Genomic DNA, 20,295 nt, shown 5'->3' with positions numbered 1-20,295 from the left:
TGTTTACAGAATGAATCGCGTCCTCCTTCTGTGGAGAGAACATCAGAAGGGCTGGATCACGTTCTCCTGCAAGCCAACTGGATGAAAGAGAAGCAGCTATCTGGTTCAGCTATCAGATGAGTCCTGGCCAGCTCTCCCATTAACATATTCCACAGCTTCTCATTCCATTCCATTCGAGGCCATGGGAGAGTTCATCCATATGCAGATCAACATCAGCAACATCAGCCTTGGTCCAGCGGTTCTCTCATGGTGCGCGTGTGGACCCATCAGCAGCAGAGGAGATCGAACAGTCCTAGCAGCACAGATGGGAATGGTGTGGGTGGGTTGTGCAGCGACACAACAGCTTCTGTCGCTCATCTAAAGAGGACTTGATCGAGCATCCGTGTTCCAATCATTACCGTCTACAGTTTCTGGCTGACTACAGAACGTCGCGCCAGTTTTGGCTCCTGAGGCTTTGAAACTCAGCAAGGTGGTATTGCAACCACATCAGAGAAGCCAGTCCTCTGTCTTATGGCGGACGACTGATCACACAGCCACCGGGGGACCTCTGAAACACAGATGTTTAGCTTGGCTAAAACTTTGTGGACTCACGCGCCAAGATGTTTCCAAGTGATCAGCTGTCCTTGACAGTTTTCATTTGTTTCTCTACCAGCAATTGGCTCTGGAATCTAATTTGGTGTCCTGAATTCAGAGCTCTGGGGCTCCTCTTTCAAGACTAAAATGACAGTTTTGATCAGAGTTATTATATATTTTATATTGTGCTGAATCATATTCACCTTCCAGTTTCAGGCTTTACAGACTGCTACTGAAATTGAAGCTTTTTCTTGGAGGGGTGTTTTCTGGCGAAGGGTGAAGGGAGTTCTTTTGGGGTCGGGATGTAAATCCTTGGGATTAACCACTGAGGGGGTAGATAACAGGGGCAAAATCAGTACTGCCCCACCATCTGTTTATAAATTACAGTGTTGATGCTGGAAGAATCCCAGCTCCTCCCCCACACATCTGGACAAGCCTTTGGAGATACATGTCATGGATTTTGGTGTGGTTTTGGGAGCAATTGTCGAGGGAAAAAGAGATGGGCAGGCAGGATGCTCCTCCTATTTCCACAGACCTGTTATTTCCCTTCACTGCACTGTGAGCGTTTTGATTTAATCTTTACTGTCAGCACACTTGTCCATTTTTTTGATTCAGGATAGATCTATATTTAATTGGAGCAGAAGCATGCAGTTCTTTCAAGCGATGATATTTTACCTCTCTCTGCAGTTTATGTTTGTCTCGTTCATCTGTTTGAGCATTTTCCTGTGTTCCCCTACTCCTTTTAAAACGGTTTCCAAAGACCTTTAGTCTTAAGAATTCCCACAGCCCCAGTGAAGGCATTAACAAGCATCAGAGAAGAACGGCATTCAAAATATTATGCAACAGGTAGGGAGAAACCGATAGCGTTAATATTGTAAAACAGCTCCAAGGAAGCAGGACTGGAGAACCACTCCTAGACGGTGGCCTTCTTTCTAGCCACAAGTGTTACACAAAGACGTGCATTGATAAATGTCTGTCGGCACGGCCCCACTCCGAGGAAGCAGCGGGTGTGGATTATCTGGAGTGGGGAGCACTGATCCGAGCTGATTGCCACTGCGGGGCGAGGGGGGTGGGGGGGTGTGGTTGTGATGACCTCGTGAAGCCAGAGGTTTGTGTGTCTAGTCCAGACCATCAGTGCAATGTTTTATATAAAAGAATGCTTAAAATGCCCTTTTAGGGAGTTCCAGAACCCACAGTCAACCACAATTCCTTCACCAAGTTCTACAGTACACAAGGCCTAAGGTTTCATTATTTACTTGCTAGCAGATGAAAATGAATGCGCTCCAGCTGTCACAGTATGCTAAAGAAGGGCTGATTTAATAAGGTGATTGCTATTGCTACTCTGGGAATTTGATAAGAGACAAGCCTACAGGGAGTGTGTTAATTCAACTGTTTAAGAGTTCTCTAGGAGAAAGTTTGATTGGCCGCTGAATGGCCACCAACCAAGTCAAATTCCTTCCAAATACACAAGGAATTTGACTTGGTTGCTGGCCATTCAGTGGCCAATCAAATTTTCTCCTAGAGAAAGTAGAGAGAGTAAATTTGCACGATTTACTCAGCCTGTAAATCAATGGGTTATCTAAACAGTGGAACAGGCAGACCAGTTTCTGTAAATATCTCAAAGCAAGAATACTTTTCTTTCATTGTGACATTTTTGGTAATTTCTTTCTGTTTTAAAGGAAGACTACAGATGTAATTTCAATTTCAAGCACACGTAGACCCAGTCATCTATTATATAGTTATACAGAGTATTTACAAGTTGTGCTTTATTAAAAGGAGAAATTACCATATGGCCATAGCCACTAATACATGCAAAGGAAAATTTTTGCATGAACATACAGTGAACATAGGTTTATAAAAATATAGAATTTTACCATACACAAATTTTTCACATGGTGCAAGACAGTTCTGTAAATGCACATCCTTGCTATATTACATATTTCATAGTGTGACCCTGTGCAGCTTCGATGGCAGAGTACTTCAGTGGCATTTTGGGAAGACTTCAGAATATCGTAGCTGAAATGTCCTCTCGGCAATCCAGGGGGGGATACTTCCAAAAAAAATTTTTCAAACTAGGGAAGAATTTTGGCTTGAGGTGCAAAGTGAACTCTGATTTCCCTTGAAACTGTAAAACATGGTTATTTAAACTGGGGCGAAGGAAGTAGATCCATGATAAGAACTAAGAGGCCAAGGTAAACAGATTCTCATATTTATCAGACATGTAGAGTATTTATGGATTGATACCGACATTCAGGTGCATGTTTTTGTTTAAACAGTCAATGTGAAGAATTTTCTTGAGGAAACTGGCAGAGAGTATCTGCAATCATTGGACATCAAGGATCACAACTCTGTCGCACGCATTTATGCACAGCAAAATGAGGGGTTTTAAATCATCTCCGAGAGCATTATTGTGATCCCACATGACCACCACGTGGTGACTTTGCTGTGGATAGAAATGTAAAAGATATATTATGCACACTTTCCAGGGTCAAGTCAGTTTTCAGTAAATATTTCGTGGTGGGGTAAAATGATTTAATCAGTGGTGATTTCAAGTAATTTAGTTAAGTGGATTCATATTTAATGTTTTTACTATTACAGCATTTTCTGCATGCTCTCATTCGCTTTCCGTTTTTGGTATGCACTTTGAACACAGCACTGTAGATTAGGGGCATCTAAGGTTGTTATTCTCTAAACAGTGATGAAAGAGCAGCCCCTCTCTTTCCCAAAAATTCTTATTGATGAAGAATAAAATAACATAAACGTGACATACATATAAGGGGGGGTGCGGTGGCGCAACCGATTTGGCCCGTGCCTGCTCTTTGGTGGGTCTGGGGCTCGAGTCCTGCTTGGGGTGCCTTGTGATGGACTGGTGTCCCATCCTTGGTGTGTCCCCACCCCCTCCAGCCTTGTGCCCTGCGTTGCTGGGTTATGCTCCGGTTCACCGTGACCCCAATCGGGACAAACAATGTCTGTGTGTGTGTGAAATACATATATGGTGCAGTAAGGCTGCAGGTTAATTAATCTTTCCAGCATTTATAATACAGTCTAGAGGTTGCAAAATATCCAAAAATAGTCCAAGATCTCTTTCTGTGAGGTCAAGTTGCTCTAATATTACTAATTGGCGAGTATCAAAAACACTCTGTACTCTGCAGTGTTTCAGTATATTTATATTGCCTTATGTTGTATCATGCTCACTTTGTTATGTATCATATCTACACTGCAGTGTCTTATTAAGAGTTGCATAATGTGTTACATAGAGGTTATTCATAGCAACATCCATTACTGCTTCTACACACCATTTAGTTTGCACATTGATAAGGATGTGTGCACACACCATGCAGTCTGTTTACCACTGACAGAAACATAATGACCAGATACATGATGGTATATCAAGAACATACCAACAGCGGACATAAAAATGGACCCATATGTTTATTGTTCGCCATCAACCGTTTCATCGTTCAAACCCTCTGGCGAGAGCGGCAGTATCAAAATAAATTCCTCACGAGCAAGAGGAATAGACAAAGCTTGCACCTCACCTTCGTGACCCATTGTTCTGGAGTGTTCCAGACTCCCTGTAGCTCCGCTTGGATCAAAACCTTGCTCTGAACAGAGTACCAAATACGCCGATAACCCACTTCAAGCTTGGGCTGTTTTATTCATGCAAGGAATGCTGTCAATGCCAAAAATACCTACAGATTATTATGATTCTGAATTTAGAGTAAAAGAGAGAATCTACATTATTTGATTTTGGAAAAGCCCTGTTGAAGCTCTCCAGCTCCCCGCGATGCGGAAGAACTTACAACTGAAAAAATAAACCGATGCATTTCAGAAGAAAGAGTCCTCTTTGCTGATATGTGCAGTCACTTCATACTACATGCTTCTATTTCATCCTTGGATATTTTAGAAATAAAAGGTTTTATTTTTAAGGACCATAACATGTTAGCCACCTTTTTCTGGAGAAAAAAAAAAACATTACCGCAAGAATTAAGTACAATGCAACCAGTTACTATCAATAAATAAAGAATATGTTTAAATGTGTCTAACACTGGAAAGCAGATTAGTAGTTGCAATATTTGCCAGATTATAACATATGAAAAAGTTACAGAAAATTTAAATCGGGCAGCAGAGCTGATATAAAAGGCTAAAGAATTCATTGTTTGCTATATTTCTAGGGGATCCTACCACAATTGTCAAATTGTGTTTATTTGTGTCCCTGAAATTTTTATGTCAAGCTTTTGTAAGATTTGACTTGGAAATCACAGCACTTAAAAAAGAGGCTGACGCGTCATCGCTGTGTGTACGGCGTGTCTTCCCATGTCTACGATTCCTTGCGTGCGCGCGTGTGAGTGTGTGTCTGCCCATGTGTTTGTTTACGCTACCCTTCTCTGCACGAGCTGAGAGGCACCACGATAATGTTTAATTACACAGTGCGCTCCCAGTGGGGTTACTAAGATTAAAAACAAAATGAAATTAAATTGTGTTGCTGCATGAAATTATTATTCGGCAATTGCAGAGAAAGATGGCGAAGGTACTCACCGCTGTGCTGCGTGTTTATGAAACATCGCCTGCTCCTGCTGGCTTGGAAATCTTTAACTTTGACTTGAACATAACAAACATACTGAAGGTTGTTGAGCATCCCTGGAATACCAAGGAGACTCATTCACTCACTTACTATCGTTAACTGCTCTAAGGGTGGTGGTGATCTGGAGTCTATCCCAGAAGAACAAGGCTAGTCAAGAGTACACCCTGGACGGGATGCCAGCCTATTGCAGAACCAAGCCCACCTTGGACACAATGTCTTTTGGCTTGTGCATGACAGCTGAGGGATGCTGAGATACTGCGCTACTTCTAAGTGCAGCTCATCTCCTGAACACTCCCCTTGCCACATAGTAGCACAGTGGACTACATGAGTGCCTCATACCCCTAAGGTTGTTGGTTCAAACACGGGATCAAATCCAGCTCAGACTCTGTGGGGTTTGCATGTTCTCAGCATGTTCGTGTGGGCTTCTTCCCACAGTCCAAAGACACGTCTTCCACATGAACTGGTGACTGTAAAATCGTTGTGAATGGCTGAGTGTGTGCTGCCTTACTGTGCTATATGAATAAATGTATGATTTCTGGAAGTTCAGCACAATGTATGTTGCATTGTAAGTCACCTTGGACAAAGCTGTCAGCTAAAAACTAGTTAATAAAAATTGCGGGCTGTTCTGAAGAAACACATGCGCTAAATGAATAAATATAAATTAAACAACCAGGCCCGAGGGTTGCTTATTCAGCATTGTGACTGAGGTTGCATCCTCTTTAAGCCGTCCTTTTCGCTCCGGGCATTCTTGCATCACTATGTTCCATTTCCTGCCTTTCCTCTTCGTGGGCCTAAGAGGTCAGGGACCTAAGAAAATGCCAGGAGATCACTGCACAAGCATGATGCAGAAGGACGGTCCTTTTCATCCCAAAAGCGATGTCTCAACACAGCTGAAGAGCAGCTGGGTCTGATGTTCCTTCCAGTCCCTGTTGGGATCGGCTAGCGAGGGTTCCTGGCAGCTGTCCCTTCCCTCACCTCTACGTAGTCGCACAACAACACACGCACCACTCAGTATTCCATGAGTCCTGCAGTTGGTATGTTGGTTGTTTTTCTTGAGTTTCCTTCTCATTTTTAGTGATGATTGCATAATGCAAGAAAGTGCTGGGGACGGAGGGGGGCGACAGAAGAGAACATTTCTAAAGGATTTCTTCGCCAGGCGCGGCGCTCTTTGCCGAATATTTTGATTGGCAAGGTTTGCATTCTGCTAATTTTCTCTTGGAGACGGGTAAGGACCTGGTCTGAAATCCCCTATATCTTCGCAAAGTCACAAATCTCCTTGGGAACTGACATTTAGAGAGGAACACAGCGATTCCCAGCAGGCGCCACGCGCGGGGCTGCACGGTCCGAGCGGCTCGCCGAGGAACGTTCGATTTCCTTCGACTGTGCCTCCCAAGACCCGGGCTGTCACAATGAAAAGATTAGAACCCTTATTAGCTTTGATATTGCATCTTAATCCAGCACGCTTCCAGCGCCCTCCCCCCTCCTCCCCCCACGCCACACACATAGAGAACAGTGACTGGAAAAGGTTAAATAAATTTTTTCGTATTTGTGCACATGAAACATACACGTTTCCGCTCCAGGTAATCGTCTTAGGCATACTGATGAGTATGACGAGAGTGAACGATTTGTTTTCTCACTGGATTATCACAAGTGGAACATTTGGTGTGGACTCTACATGGCATTGATGCCATATTTCTCTGTGGTCTGTTGACTTTATAGTGTCCAGCTGGATCTAATTGCCGTTCAGTAAATATTGAGCCTGTGAGCGCGCCAGTCTACCCTTTGGAGAATTTTCTTGTTTTGTTCGTTTGTTTTTTTTTTCCTTATTTTTATATTGCACTTTAAATTCATGTAATAATAATAACAATAATAATAGGCTTCAGATCACCTTGACCCTGCAGCGGACAAGCAGTTGATAAAAATGAAGAAATGGAACAAAATGAGTCTTGTTACAACAAAATCTGTGTGTCTTATTCTGCACTATGAATCTCTTGTCTCTCCGGTGCCACAAATCAGGATTCCGTAGCATGACAACTGCGTACACGTATATGCATGCATGTACGGTCCCTGCGTGCGATGCGTACTGCATACGCTGGTAGTGCACCCTGACGGGCAGAAACATCCTAGCGAGCGCAAGAAATGAAAAGCGAGGAGCACAGTGGAAATTCTTATGTAGAGAGGTGACGCTCACCAGTATTAACCGAGAGCTCGCAGTGAGGGTTTTTCGTCCAGGCCGTGTCAAATGTTGCGTACCGCTGGGCCCTACCGGAGATGTGTTATTGTAACCGCCCATCAGCAATGTGTTCGCCACAAGGCTATTTTTACCTGTCCTTTTTTAAAATAAATCTGCCCAGTGTGTGAGGAACAAGGCTCAGTGTGCGGCTGCCTGGATTTCCTGGGAGGGCTGAAGGCCTGTAATTGAAGACCACTGTACTGCAAAAAGCTGGAAGTGCAGCGATCCTTTCCATCTGGATGACTCGTGCTATTAGTTCCTTTACTAAACAGACATGTGTGGAATTAGAAATACTTGTTACATTAGGCAAAAAGTAATTTCGAGTCACTCTGAGTTAATAAATCCAACACAACGAAGTTTGTTTTTCTTTATGCTGCCAAATAGTGTATCACAGATCTCACTTGTGTTTCCAGTATTAATGCCACGCATTCCAGAAATTCTGGTTTATTATCCTTTTCTGTGGACTTTCCAGAGGGACGGAATGGCGGAACTGATCTATCCAGAGACTCCACGTTCTGTCTCTCAATTTGCAAAATGTAGACTTCACCTTCGTAGCTCTGATGGCACTTGCTGTAGGTCACTGTGTTTAGGGACATCCAGGGACACACACCCACATGCATGTCCCCTTAACTACACTGGAGGAAACTCTCACCAGATGTGCGTGTGGCCTTCAGCTTGCTTCCAAAGCCAGCTGTAGCTAAACTTCCTCCAGACCCCTAGCAGAAGAAAGGCTGAGCTGCGGTCTGAACCCTGCCACGTCCTCTTCTTGTCATCCCCGGACCTCATTCATCATGGTCTGCCTGCATCGCCTTTAACATGGAGGTCTGTCGTCCCTCAGACTGCAGGGTCATACCCCTTGACCTCGACTCGCTGTTTTTTTTTTCCACAAGCAGCTATTGTAAATCCCTGTATTTGTCTCGTTCCTCTAGCAGACATCTCTCTGCCCTCCGGTGATCTTATCTCAGCGCCTAAAAGGGAAGGAAACATGCTAATGTATTGAGTCATAGTATTGCACAAAAAAAGTGCTAGAACTTCCTACGCTGGAAAGGTGGATGGGTGGCACTATCCAAGCACCATTTTTTTCTTATTTTTGTCCACATTTTGTTCAAGAAGCATAATAATGTGGACTGAATCTACGTAACGGTTCCGTACCAAAAAATGCGTTGCTGTAATTGTTCCTGAGGTGAGTAAGTTAGCACTTTTTTGAAATACTTCTTCTATATGGCTTTTCCTGAGGCTCACTGAAGACAAACATCTTCTTAATTTGCTGCAACAGCTGTGGACAGATACGTGCCGTATGTTGTCTGCAGATCAGTTTCTTCTTCAGTTAATTTGCATTAATTTAGGTGCGATCCGAAACAGGGGTCTAGGTCTTCACTGGATATGTTTCTGCTCTTAGTGACTGTTACTGAGGTTCTGACTCCGACCATGAGAGTTACGCTGACTATGTAACTGAGCAGTACCTGAGCCTGTTTTTTTTTTTTTTTTTTTTTATGTGGCATATAGGGCCTTTGGCCACCCTGTGGTTGGAGCAGCTGGTGCAAAAATCAGTTGTCCGATGACATCGGTGGGGTGTCACTACCTCAGTCCATTGCCTTTCCATGGCCACCAAGGGACAAGTCAGATGTAACTCAAATACTTGTTCTGCATGTCAGTAACTTTTCTGCTAACAAATGATATATACACCCAAATATATAACAGCAAAATCCATCAACAAATTATTTTAGCACCCTAAATGAACTTCCACGAAGCATGGAGTTATACGGTATATGGATTCGTGGAGAACTGTACATTAGGAACACGTGGAAAAAAGAGATTATTATCCGAAAGGCCCTTGACTTGGAATACCTGTCCCCACAAAACAAGGCTGAAAAAACATGTAAATAGATTGTAGAAAGTTTTCAATCAGTCTGTGCACGCTAATCCTCTTACGTGGTGGGGAGACGGAGGGATATTAATTTAATTCAGGCATAACGGAAGACAGCTATTCCTCAAATACAGCCATGTTCAAGAGAGTCCATTTTGAAGAGGAAAGCCAAATAAATACCACATTTGTGCTTTGATGCAGGAACCATCTCCTTTGCATCCATGTTTTCTTTTTACATAATCAACGGTTAAATTTAAAGTGTTGCTTGAAAGTGCATGAACCCCTCGCGTTCCTCAGTTCTACCACATAATCATTACTTAACGAGAAGCTTTCTCATTAAAGTCTTTCTCATGTGACATAATAGTTGTGTCATTATCAATCCCATATGTTCGTTTACAGGAAATCGTGTACAGAAGTAAAATGGAAGTAGTGCAGGTGCAAAAATAAGTGAACCCCAAGTTGCGTTGGTTAAACCAAGTAAGTGAAACCAGGTGTGTAAATCATAATCACGTACTCATTTTATGTTTAAGATTTCAGGTGTTGAGTTTATCGGTTTAATATGTAACGCAGGAATAACGAGCATCCCTATAGGGTTCACATACTTTGAAGCAGCACTGTATGTTGAACTGCTTGTTTTACTTTGAACTTCAGCAATTTTTTCGTTCCTTGTTCGCTTCATGTTATAAACTCCTTTTAGCTGCACAGTTGCATTGAACTTCTGAATCTCTGCTTTGTTGCAGTAGGTCCAAAAGTCTTGTGAATTTTGTCGAAGACCACTTTTGTGCCCAAGTTAAGTTTGCAGTGACACATCTTACCCAGAAAGGACCCAGATGGCCAAAATGGTACGGATGGATCGTCTACAGTTATTTCTTTTTCTTTTTAATCATTGTATCAATTTCAACGTAATAATTAAAAAAAAGATTGTTTTATCCACACGTTATATCACAGTTTCTCACTCATTCAAATTGACAGTTTTGAGATTTTTTAAAAAAAATATTAATAAAAAGTCCATCAATGAATCCATCACCACTTACCCAGTGGAGAGTCGCATGGGTTTGGAGACTACACCCTGAGGCAGGGTATACCCTGGATGGGACACTAATCTGTCACAGTACAGTCACAAACACGCATCAGCTTTCAGGAACACACACTGTGGGAAATTGAGAGCCACCAATAAACTTGAAACACGTGTCTTTGGGCTGTGGGTTGAAGCCAGAGCACCCACGGGAACCCACGTGAACTCAGAAAGAACACGTAAACGCCACACTGAGCTGGTCTCAAACCCACATCCGAACTCACAGCCCAGGAACTGTGATGCACCAGAGCTACCAGCTCCACCACTATGCTGACGCTATATATGCAACATAGTCATAAACGAATAAACAAGCTGAATGCAAAAAAAAACATACAAATACAAATGCTTTGGAAGCATTTATAATGTTTATGTGTTAACATGTTGAGGTTAACGTTTTATTTTTTCATTCCTCAGACACTCTTCTAAGCCATGACTTGATGTATAATAGTCATTACATGAGTGTGTGAGACAACAGCAGTTTTATTGAGGGCTTATTGAGCTCATTTCTACAAAGTGTCCTCTCCTTGGGCTCTTCACCAAAGACAAGTTTTGCTTTGTTTGATGGCACAAACCACTAACAGGCCTGCCTTTGTGTCTCCGGCCTGGCCTGCAGGCATCAGGGGACGACTGCTAAGGAGAGCTGTCTGCGCCGGTACTGTTGTTAAACATAGACAGCCTGCATTTTACGCTGTGCAACGCACATAGTTTGCAGGGCTGCTTGTAAAGCTGTAGTGGAACAATACTCCTTCTTGTCCTTGTAGGTTCAAGTCTGGCTGACAGCGACCCAGGAAGCAGGGCCAGGTGGAGCGCCTGCAGCGTAGTAGGCCATACTCGACCTACCTGCGCAATCGAGAACGTTCTTCACCGCGCTCCGAAAATCGCTTTGCTTCTCCACTGCAGCATGTCCAAGAAACGTTCCTAGTCTTCTCACTGCTTTTAGTTTGAGTGGATTGGTTTGAAACTTTCTCCATCTTATCTTTCACCTGTTACTTGTGTTTTGTGTCTTTGAATGAAAGTCAGTGGAGGAGCAGTTCTACAATGTGTCAGAGGATGCGCTGAAGCAATTGTCTCAGCTTTAATTGATATTACTTGTCAAAGAAAGGTGTAAACTTCAGGATGCTAAACGTTCGTAATCGTGTACTTGCATTACATTACTTTCCAATCCTGCCTACTTGTACTTATCTTCTGGAAAGCACTGAAATTAACGAAGACATATTGTAATGACCCGAGTTTCTGTGTTTAGGCGGGAAGACTTGCTTAATGTAAATAGTTGCATTGTGGGAAAAATGTGAAATGTGGGTGTGCAACCACTGGAGGCACTTCTGGGGGAAATGATGAGGTGACCGTGTTTGTGAGTTCGTGGGGAGAGTCTTGGGGCACTAAAGAGGTGAAGAGGGCTGGCTAGAAGGGTGGGTCCTGGACAAAATGGGGTTTTCAGACTGTGAGCATTATCTCCATGGTGTTGGTGTTCAAATGAATAGTTTGAGATGAATGCTGTCTCTGCATCCTTCTTTGCCCCATCCAAACCCATGGTGCTGTATGCCCCAATATTATAATTTTGCTACATGAACACACCAGTAAACCACTGCCATTCCAAATATTCTAATACTGGGACAAAGAATCTGAAATTTTAACAATATTGTGTAATTGTTTCTTTTGCACATACTAGACAAGAACATGTTTATAGCTCTGAGGTATGTGCATCTGGATATTTACATTAATACGTTCTTCGAATAGCAGATGTAGCGAAGGTGAAGCTTACCTGTAAGGTGGGTATATCGCTCACACACAGTCAGGTGGCCCACAATGCCCGTGAGAATTCAGAAACTTGATGAGGGTCGGGAAGAAAGTTGTATGATGTGATATAACGTGCGACTGCAGCAGTGTAGGGGGAAATGTATAAGGTAGTGGGTGGACATTAATTAGAAGAGGCCCTGCCTAAGGGAATGGAAGATACTTTATTTGTCCTGGAATAAATTCTGCTCCCTTGAATTTGTAACATGTTTTGTGGTGACGCAGTCGAGCCGACAGTAGCATTTCGTCCATCTCCACAGCATTTATAAACACAAACATCTCCGTTTCCTCATTGATAGTCTTTTGCTGTTGTCCTACTAAATGGGGGGAAAGTGAAAAAATGCTGTACTGGAGAAAAGCTACATCTGGGTTTTTTTTTTTTGAACATTTTTTATAAAATTGTTGTGATATCAAAACACTGGCTCATTAAGCTCAGTTTAATTAGGGGATCCGAGGAACTCTGGAAGATTCTGAGAATTTACTACATCCACGTCAAGTCAGACGTTTAAAGTGGGATTGATAACTACCTCATTATTGCTGAGCCCATTGTTAGAGACAGTGATTGTGTTATTGCTACTTGGATTGACTCGTTAACTCATGTGCCAGCTGTGTTAAAATGATTTCGAGGGTAAGGGTGTGTCTTTAAGTCCTAATGAAGGAAAGTAACTGATGCTTTGCAAAGTAACCTTTCAAGTAGCCCAGTGTTCATTAAGCATGCAAATTCATGCAAACAAATGGTTGTCATGCGTTTGACCCGACCAAGGGCGACCACTGCCAGAACGAAGAGCTTCACTCATCAAGCCGCCCTGTGTTACTCATGGAAATGGATGGGATTCATTAATATGCACATAGATGCAAATAGACACATGTAAATATGAATACTGAGTCCCCATCCTTCAACTGTCCTGTGTTACAATTCCAAATTCAGGATTCTGGTTCTTCTTATTAACATGCAAATGAAAGCAGATGCACACAGCTATAAGATGTGCGATAGTACCATAGCCTCTACGTGAAGGAGCACCTCCGCGGCTGGGCAAGGAGGTTGCTGTACTTGATCCCGTACTTTGAGAAAAAAACGAGCACTGAGAAACTGTGCCAACCCCACTTCCAAGTGATGCGACTGTGTTCACATAAGGTGTTGGATGCTCCAACGTGAAGGGGGGGAGGAGATGATTGAAAAGCCCCCCCAAGGTTTGACAAGTCTCATGAGGAGATAGCAGCATGATGGAGCCCAGCCACTGTGAGGGGTAGGGCTCCTTGCTAACAAGGAGCACCTCTCATCTTGATTCCCCCCTGTGACTCTGGTGAGGTGCGACTGCAGCGGGACTGGGGTAGAGACTCTTACCTTCAGGTTTGGCACAGTGAAGCAGGGTGGCAAGCGTTGGAAGAAGCAGCTCTGGCCCAGTCCAAGACGCCACTTTGGGATGATGGTGAGTGTTTGTCAGACAGGCCAGTGGGCTCAACTTGCATGAAAAGCAAAGTAAAGCAAAGCATTGGAATGGTACACATTTGGAAGTGGGGATCTGTGTGCTTTTATGTTCTGCCAGTGAAGTGACAAAACAGTTCGTCATGGAGCAGCATCTCAAGCACATTCAATGGGAAGTCTGCAGCGTGTGAACGAGAAAAGGCACGGTGTGGATCTCTTCAGACTGATCCTTACCGCCAAGACTAAGACACGGAACGAAACGTGCTGCACGCTGACCCCGGAGCCCCTTGTCGTTGCGCGATTGTCCGTGTGCGTCTGTGTGAGCCGTGTGTTTCAGGATGGCGCACGACTTCTTCTGCTGAATGTACAGCTCCACTGCGATGAGGTTCAGCTGAAGTTCAAGTGATGCAAATTTTTCAATTTCCCCATGCAGTTTTTCTTTCCCAGTCTCACGGCATAAGCTGCTTTGATAATAGATTTCATATGTTTTGTCAAAAGAAAGAAATTCTGCCAGGTATAATTTTTATAAAGCATTTAAAAGTTCATTTTTAAGATCTCTGTCAGGATAAGCAATCAGCATACTCTTCCATCCTCTTATTTGTTTGCGCAATTGGACTCCCGACGCCGATGCAGACACACTTTGAATAATGTTGTCCTTGCATCAAGAAAATGGCACATTTTAAAGTTTCATACCGGTGTCAACCAGATGTGTTTCTCCCAATTGCTTTAAAAGCAGCCACGCGAGAGAAGACCAAGTTAAGGCTACACGCAGGTTCTCTGCAGGGTCACAGCACAGCGAGAGGGTGGCGGTGCTCCAGAAGTCTGCTGCTGTCGTCACTGTTTTGCAGGCATGTTAATCCAAAGGCACTTAAACAAGAGTTGTATTTTGTTTTAACCGAAAGTCTACCCACTTTAGACGGCACGAGAGCACGGGTAGTGTCGATGCCTCATGGCTCCTGGAACTGTGGGGTCGAGCATGGGTTTGAATTCAATTCAGAGTGTGGAGTTTACATCTTGTTCCCATGTTCTCATGGGTCTCCTCCAGAAGCTCTGGTTTCTTGCCCCAGTCAAATGACATGCGTTTCAGGTAGATGGCTCACTCTAAATTGCCCCAGGTCTATATGCAAATTAGTGAATGTGTGTGATTGCACTGCGATGGACTGGTGTCCCATCCACGTTGTACCCTGGATCACACCACTCCCTCCAGGTAAGTTTCCAGACACCCTGGACTGGACGAGCAGTGCCTGGTAAAGGATGTACCGTGAATTCTTTCAGTGTGCTATGTACCAAAGCCCCCCCAGTATACCAGGCACGGCCGACTGGGACGAGGCCCCGAGGTTGGCACAGGAACCGCTAGAGGAACTGTATCTCCCTATTGGCCTGGGAGTGGCTGGGGATCCCCCAGGTTGACTTGGAGGAAGTTGCGAGGGGCATGCATGTCTGGGCTTCTCTGCTGTCCCTATAGCCACTGCAACCTTAGAAGGACAAGCGGGCAAGAAAATGGATGGATGGATGGATGGCAGTAAGAAAGCCACTTAGGTTCTCAACAATACAATAGTAAGGTGACGAGGTGTAAACCAGTAATCTTAACTGCAAGTCAACATCCCTAACCAACCACAGCACTGTGTTCCGCAGCGGTAAAGCGATCAACGCACACACCCACTGTCCAAAACCACTTGTCCCGAGCGGGGTCGTGGCAAACCGGAGCCTAACCTGGCAACACAGGGTGCAAGGTTAGAGGGGAGGGGTCACACCCTGGACGGGATGCCGGTCCGTTGCAAGGCACCCTAAGTAGGACTTGAACCCCCAACCCACCAGAGAGCAGGACCCTCCCAAGCCTGCCGCGCCACCACGCCCCCCCCAAAGCGGTTAATCTTACTCTAATTCAGCGCAGATAGTCACATAGTTTGACATTTGACATTTACTTTAAAAAGGCAAGTTGAAAAGAAACTGCTTTAAGTCACCAGTGAAAATACATTAGTGTAAGATATGACAGCACCACTCTTTTTCAGCAGACCACATCTGAAACCTGCTGAGATGCGGATATTCAGCAATACAGCCCTTCACACCTTCTGTATCCCTGTTACTGATCGCTGATAGCGATGAGTTTTGAGAATAGCTGTATGGTGGCACAGCGGGTAGCCATGGTACCCCACAGCTCCTGCGGGTTCCCATGTGGATTTTCTGTCAGTGAGGAGGTTATTTGTTCTATGCATGTTTACGTAGGTTTCCTCAGAGTGCTCTGGTTTCTTCCCACAGTCCATAGACATGTGTTTCAGCTGAATGGGTGACTCTAAATTGAAATTGATAGAAAGTGTGGATAAGAGGAGAACAATGACCCTAACCCCAATCATAACTAACCTTAACCCTAAATGCAATCCTAACCCAAACCTTACGTAACCCCACCGAAGGAAAGATGGGGGAAGGAGAACTCAGAATGGATCAAAAGCAGACCTGATGATGTCGCACGGATTAATCTATAAGCACAAATGCGAACATGTCTTGTTCTATGAAGGAAAGTACAAACAGGACAAGAATATGTTTCTGAGAAAAAAATTAATTACTAACTTGTTTTTCTCCATAAATTAGAGTGATATGTAATATTTCATTTCCAAAGAACTCATATGTAACATGAATCAGTATTAATGTAACACTTTCAACCTTTCCCAGCAGTGCGGTGCTAGAAAGAACAATAACATCTAGGACAACCTGCCAAGAGTCATTGCGATGGATCGTAACATTCCATCCGTTATCCTTCTATGATTTAGATCTGCGCCTGTTTCAGATTAAGTTGTAGAATTACATATTAACACAACACAAAAGCTATTTGCTTTTTCATTTGCATGTTGAATGGAATATTCCTATTTTTTTTTTTTTCTTCAAATGTACAAGCTGTTTGCTCAAGAACAGATGAAGGCCAGTTTTTCCTCACTTCTCAAATCCTGGCACTGTGTCTCAAGCTCCCTGCAATAACATACACAAACAGGGACGTCTGAGAAGGAAGGATATTAATGTCTCCCAAGCCTTAGAAGTGTACTTTTCAAGGTGCAGGGCTTGGTATCTCCATGGCAACACAGAAGAGACCAGGAACAGATGGGTGGAAAGGCACCGTTTGCAGCGGTGGAAGCTGGTTAGGAGCAGTGTGACATTTCCAACCAATATGAAGGCCATAAAACACACGAGAAGTATTTCATCCTGACAACTCGGGGCGGTTCCCCCCAACCCCTGCAGCCAGGGACAAGAATTTTATACCCACAGGAAACAGCTGAGAACACAGAGATGATGTAGATGCGCACTGAATTATGATTGATGCCACGCGGGAGTCTTTCCACCCCTGCATGTGCTGCTGTCTGCTCGGAGTGCTGGTCAAGGAGTTGAGCCTTGGACTCATAACAGCAGAACATTTACCAAGCCAAGCAGCACCCTACTGTCCTCCAGAGTCAGCATTTGCCAAACCAGACCTGCCACTCATACAACAGACAGAGCACTGCAGGTCCCCACTCAAGAACTGCTCCTGCACCACATGTCTCCAGGGTACTTCAAGTGATCTGCTGCCATAGATACCTATTTGTATCAGTAGGTCACATGTCAGATTTACATTCACTCACTCAGCGGACTCTTCTCTCCTAAGCAACTTACAGTTATTTACCCATTTACACAGCTGGGTAATTTTATTGGAGCAATTCAGGGTAAGTACCTCACTCAAGTGTACTACAGCTGCAGGTGGGATCTGAACCTGTAACCTTTGTGTCCAAAGGCAGCAGCGCTACCCGCTATAGCAGTTTCATAAGCTCTATGGATTACAGCGGGGATGGTGCAGCGGGTTTGGCCTGGTCCTGCTCTCTGGTGGGTCTGGGGTTCGAGATCTGGTCGGGGTGCCTTGTGACGGCCTGGTGTCCCATCCTGGGTGTGTCCTCTCCCCCTCCAGCCTCGCGCCCTGTGTTGCCGGGTTAGGCTCCGGTTTGCCGTAACCCTGCTCGGGACAAGCGGTTTCAGACAGCGTGTGTGTGAATTACAGTGTCAAAGGGGGAAAACTGCATTATGGTTCTGCACAGGCACAAAAGAGGAGGTTCAGTTGAAGCGCTTCGAGAACGCAAGGCGTGCTGTAGCGATGGACTGGACGGGCGAGATGTTTTGGTGGTAATTTGATTCCCTGTCGGAACAGTGAAACACAAGCAGAACCCGCTCTGTTTCTCAGAGACCTGCACAGATTTGCCTTTCGTGAGAATAAATTGGTACACACTACAGCACAGTGGCAGTACTCCCTTCAGTGTTTTTACTTCCCTCAGTGGTGTTTGTCTTGGATAGTTTGCTCCCATTTCTGCAAGATGCAAAGAATTCTGATGGGCAGATGTCCATCTGTGGTACTGCTGGGGGTGGGGCCGTGGCGTGCGCTGTACGGCGGAGGCGCGCAGCTGCGGGGCGCGAGACCGGTTTAGCTGCAGGTTAACGCGCGTTGATCTTGACAGTCGCTCTGCAATTAGGCAGAACCCAGAAAGCCAAAGCAATTAGATGATAAAGGGGGGGTGGAAGACGCTCGCATTTATATCAATGGCAGGAAGAGCGGCTTCCGCGAGTCTCTTCACTGCATTAATTATTTTCGCGTTGACAAACACTAGTTTATGTAAGTGTTCCGCCTACCGCCGGCGCTTTGGCCAGTGCTCCGTCCACCTTGCGAAGTTGTGCGAGTTCCACTGAGCGGCACAGGGGGCGCTGTTGCACCGGTGGACTCGTGCTGGCTGAGCCTGCCTCTTGTCACAAGCTGAGATACACAAACTTTATGCAAGCGATGCAGAATTCGTGTGCGCGCGACGGGAGCGCAAACTCTTACATCAAGCAATGAACGTTTTTGGCTGACTCATTTTTTTTTTTTTTGTAGTAGAGTACCCCTGATGGTGTGACTGTCCCGAGAGGACAGCGCAAAACTTCTCGTGTTTCTTTTTTTTGCGTTTCCCTTTCTGCGGAGTTGTCAGCGAGGTGTCAATCAGGGCAAGTCGACGCGCGGCACGCGCCGCGTTTTTTTTCGAGCCGCTCCGCTCATTCGGCGCGGCGAGGGAATGTGTGGGCGCGTGTGCGCGCGGACTCGAGACTCGTCGGAGAAATTAGAGAGGAGGGGGGGGAGAGAAAGGGAGTGAGAGCGCGTGCAAGGGAGAGAGAGGGGAGAGTGAGGATAGAGCGTTCCCTCCCGGCGCACTTTGCAGTTAGTTGCGGGCTGCTCTCGCCGGTGTGGCCAGTTTAGCCGGTCGCGGGGGAACTTCGACACGCTGGATCCCGAAGTCCGTCTCTCTCTCGCGCGCGCAGTTCGGAGCTGCCATGGGTCTCGCGCCGGGATTCGCGGTCCTCGTCGCGCTGCTCTTCGCCCAGCGCGCGAACGGCCTCTACGTCGCCAGTAGCGTCGGTACGTGGAGCTGCTTCGCTGTTCTCATACTTTATAGTCGCGGCAACTTCACTGTCATTCTGCCTTTACCGCCTTTTTAACTTTTAATACATTTCTGTCGTGTTTTTTTTCTTTGGTTTTGTTTTCTATGTGTGTGTGTGTGTGTGTGTGTGTGTGTGTGTGTGTGTGTGTGTGTTTTTTTTTTTCTTTTTTTTTTTTTTTCCGTGAGATTTCCAGGACATTTCCAGGAAATTCTTGTCTAGTGCCATGTCATCAGCGCACACTGAAGTGTGTTAGCGTTTTTCCACATCTCTCGTCTTGAGCAGACAAAACAAAACATGAACAACATTATTATATATCTATAATAATAATAATAATAATAATAATAAGTATATTTAACTGCTCCGGCTTATTTGTCACTGTCAAGATAACGCGGATCGATGCGTGAAGGCAATCGATTATAAATATTTTATTGAAGAAAAATGCTCCTTGTGTTTCCTTCGTTTCCAGCATGCGGACGCGTGGGAGAGAGAAACAAACACAAGTGTAAAGTGAGCATGAAATTGATTTTGTTACATTTCTTCTCTTGAAAAACTCAGTCGATCGGTAATTATTATCGTTATATGTAAATAATGGGTTCATGAACTGTCAAATCATTCAATAAAGACAACGTCAAATACTATAACTCATTACCTGATTAAGTAATACTCGAGAGTGTGTGTGTGTGTGTGTGTGTGTAAAAGACGTCAGTAACTTTTTGTTAGTTAGTGTAAATACCTGGACATAAGAAAACATATTTCTAATTTCTTTCTGAAAAGGAAGCGTAATATTTCTCACACATCTTGCTTACCAGACTCCAGAGTATACTCAGTATTGACATTAGTATCATTGAAGTCGACCCATTCGGAAATATGAATATGACTGAACTCTGACTATTTAATGACTTAATTTGACGTGACCACGTCGGGTTATAGTTTTGGCTAGAAACAGACAAGTATGTATGTTACTGTGATGTGGCAGTGTGTTGTTTTTTAAGCGGAGCTGTCACGAAAATGTCCCTGGCTGAGCGCCACTGAAGGACAGGGGCTGCGCGCGCCGTCCAACAGTCGCGTTCACCTTTCGAGACTCCGCGTCGACGACGCCTCTTTCTTCACGGTTTGAAAAGTTAACCACAGACTTTGTTTTAATCCCGAGTGCCGTGTAATCGAATTAAAAGTACGCGATTTTTGCTTTTTCGCCTCAGCAATTCGGACAGATAAACGAATAATTGTCGTATGGATGATAGAAGAGCGCAGTTGTGTGCCACTTGCGCAAACGTTGAGGTAAAAAACCTGGGTTTCACATTTTTGGTGATTACACAGTGAA

At 44.6% G+C, this 20,295-nt stretch overlaps 1 protein-coding gene across 1 annotated transcript in view; it reads left to right on the top strand.

Moving 5' to 3' along the window:
* The first annotated feature begins 18,413 nt into the window (after window positions 1–18,413).
* LOC108936843 (A disintegrin and metalloproteinase with thrombospondin motifs 2-like) overlaps window positions 18,414–20,295 on the top strand; it is a 110,749-nt gene continuing 108,867 nt past the window's right edge. The window contains exon 1 of the mRNA XM_018756464.2: window positions 18,414–18,951. Coding sequence (XP_018611980.1) covers window positions 18,867–18,951 — 85 coding nt within the window. The 5' untranslated portion in view covers window positions 18,414–18,866. The remainder of the gene's footprint in view (window positions 18,952–20,295) is intronic.

The sequence above is a fragment of the Scleropages formosus genome, chromosome 13 (genome assembly GCF_900964775.1).
Source record: "Scleropages formosus chromosome 13, fSclFor1.1, whole genome shotgun sequence".
Classification (NCBI taxonomy): domain Eukaryota; kingdom Metazoa; phylum Chordata; class Actinopteri; order Osteoglossiformes; family Osteoglossidae; genus Scleropages; species Scleropages formosus.
This window is presented reverse-complemented; position numbering and strand designations above follow the sequence as displayed.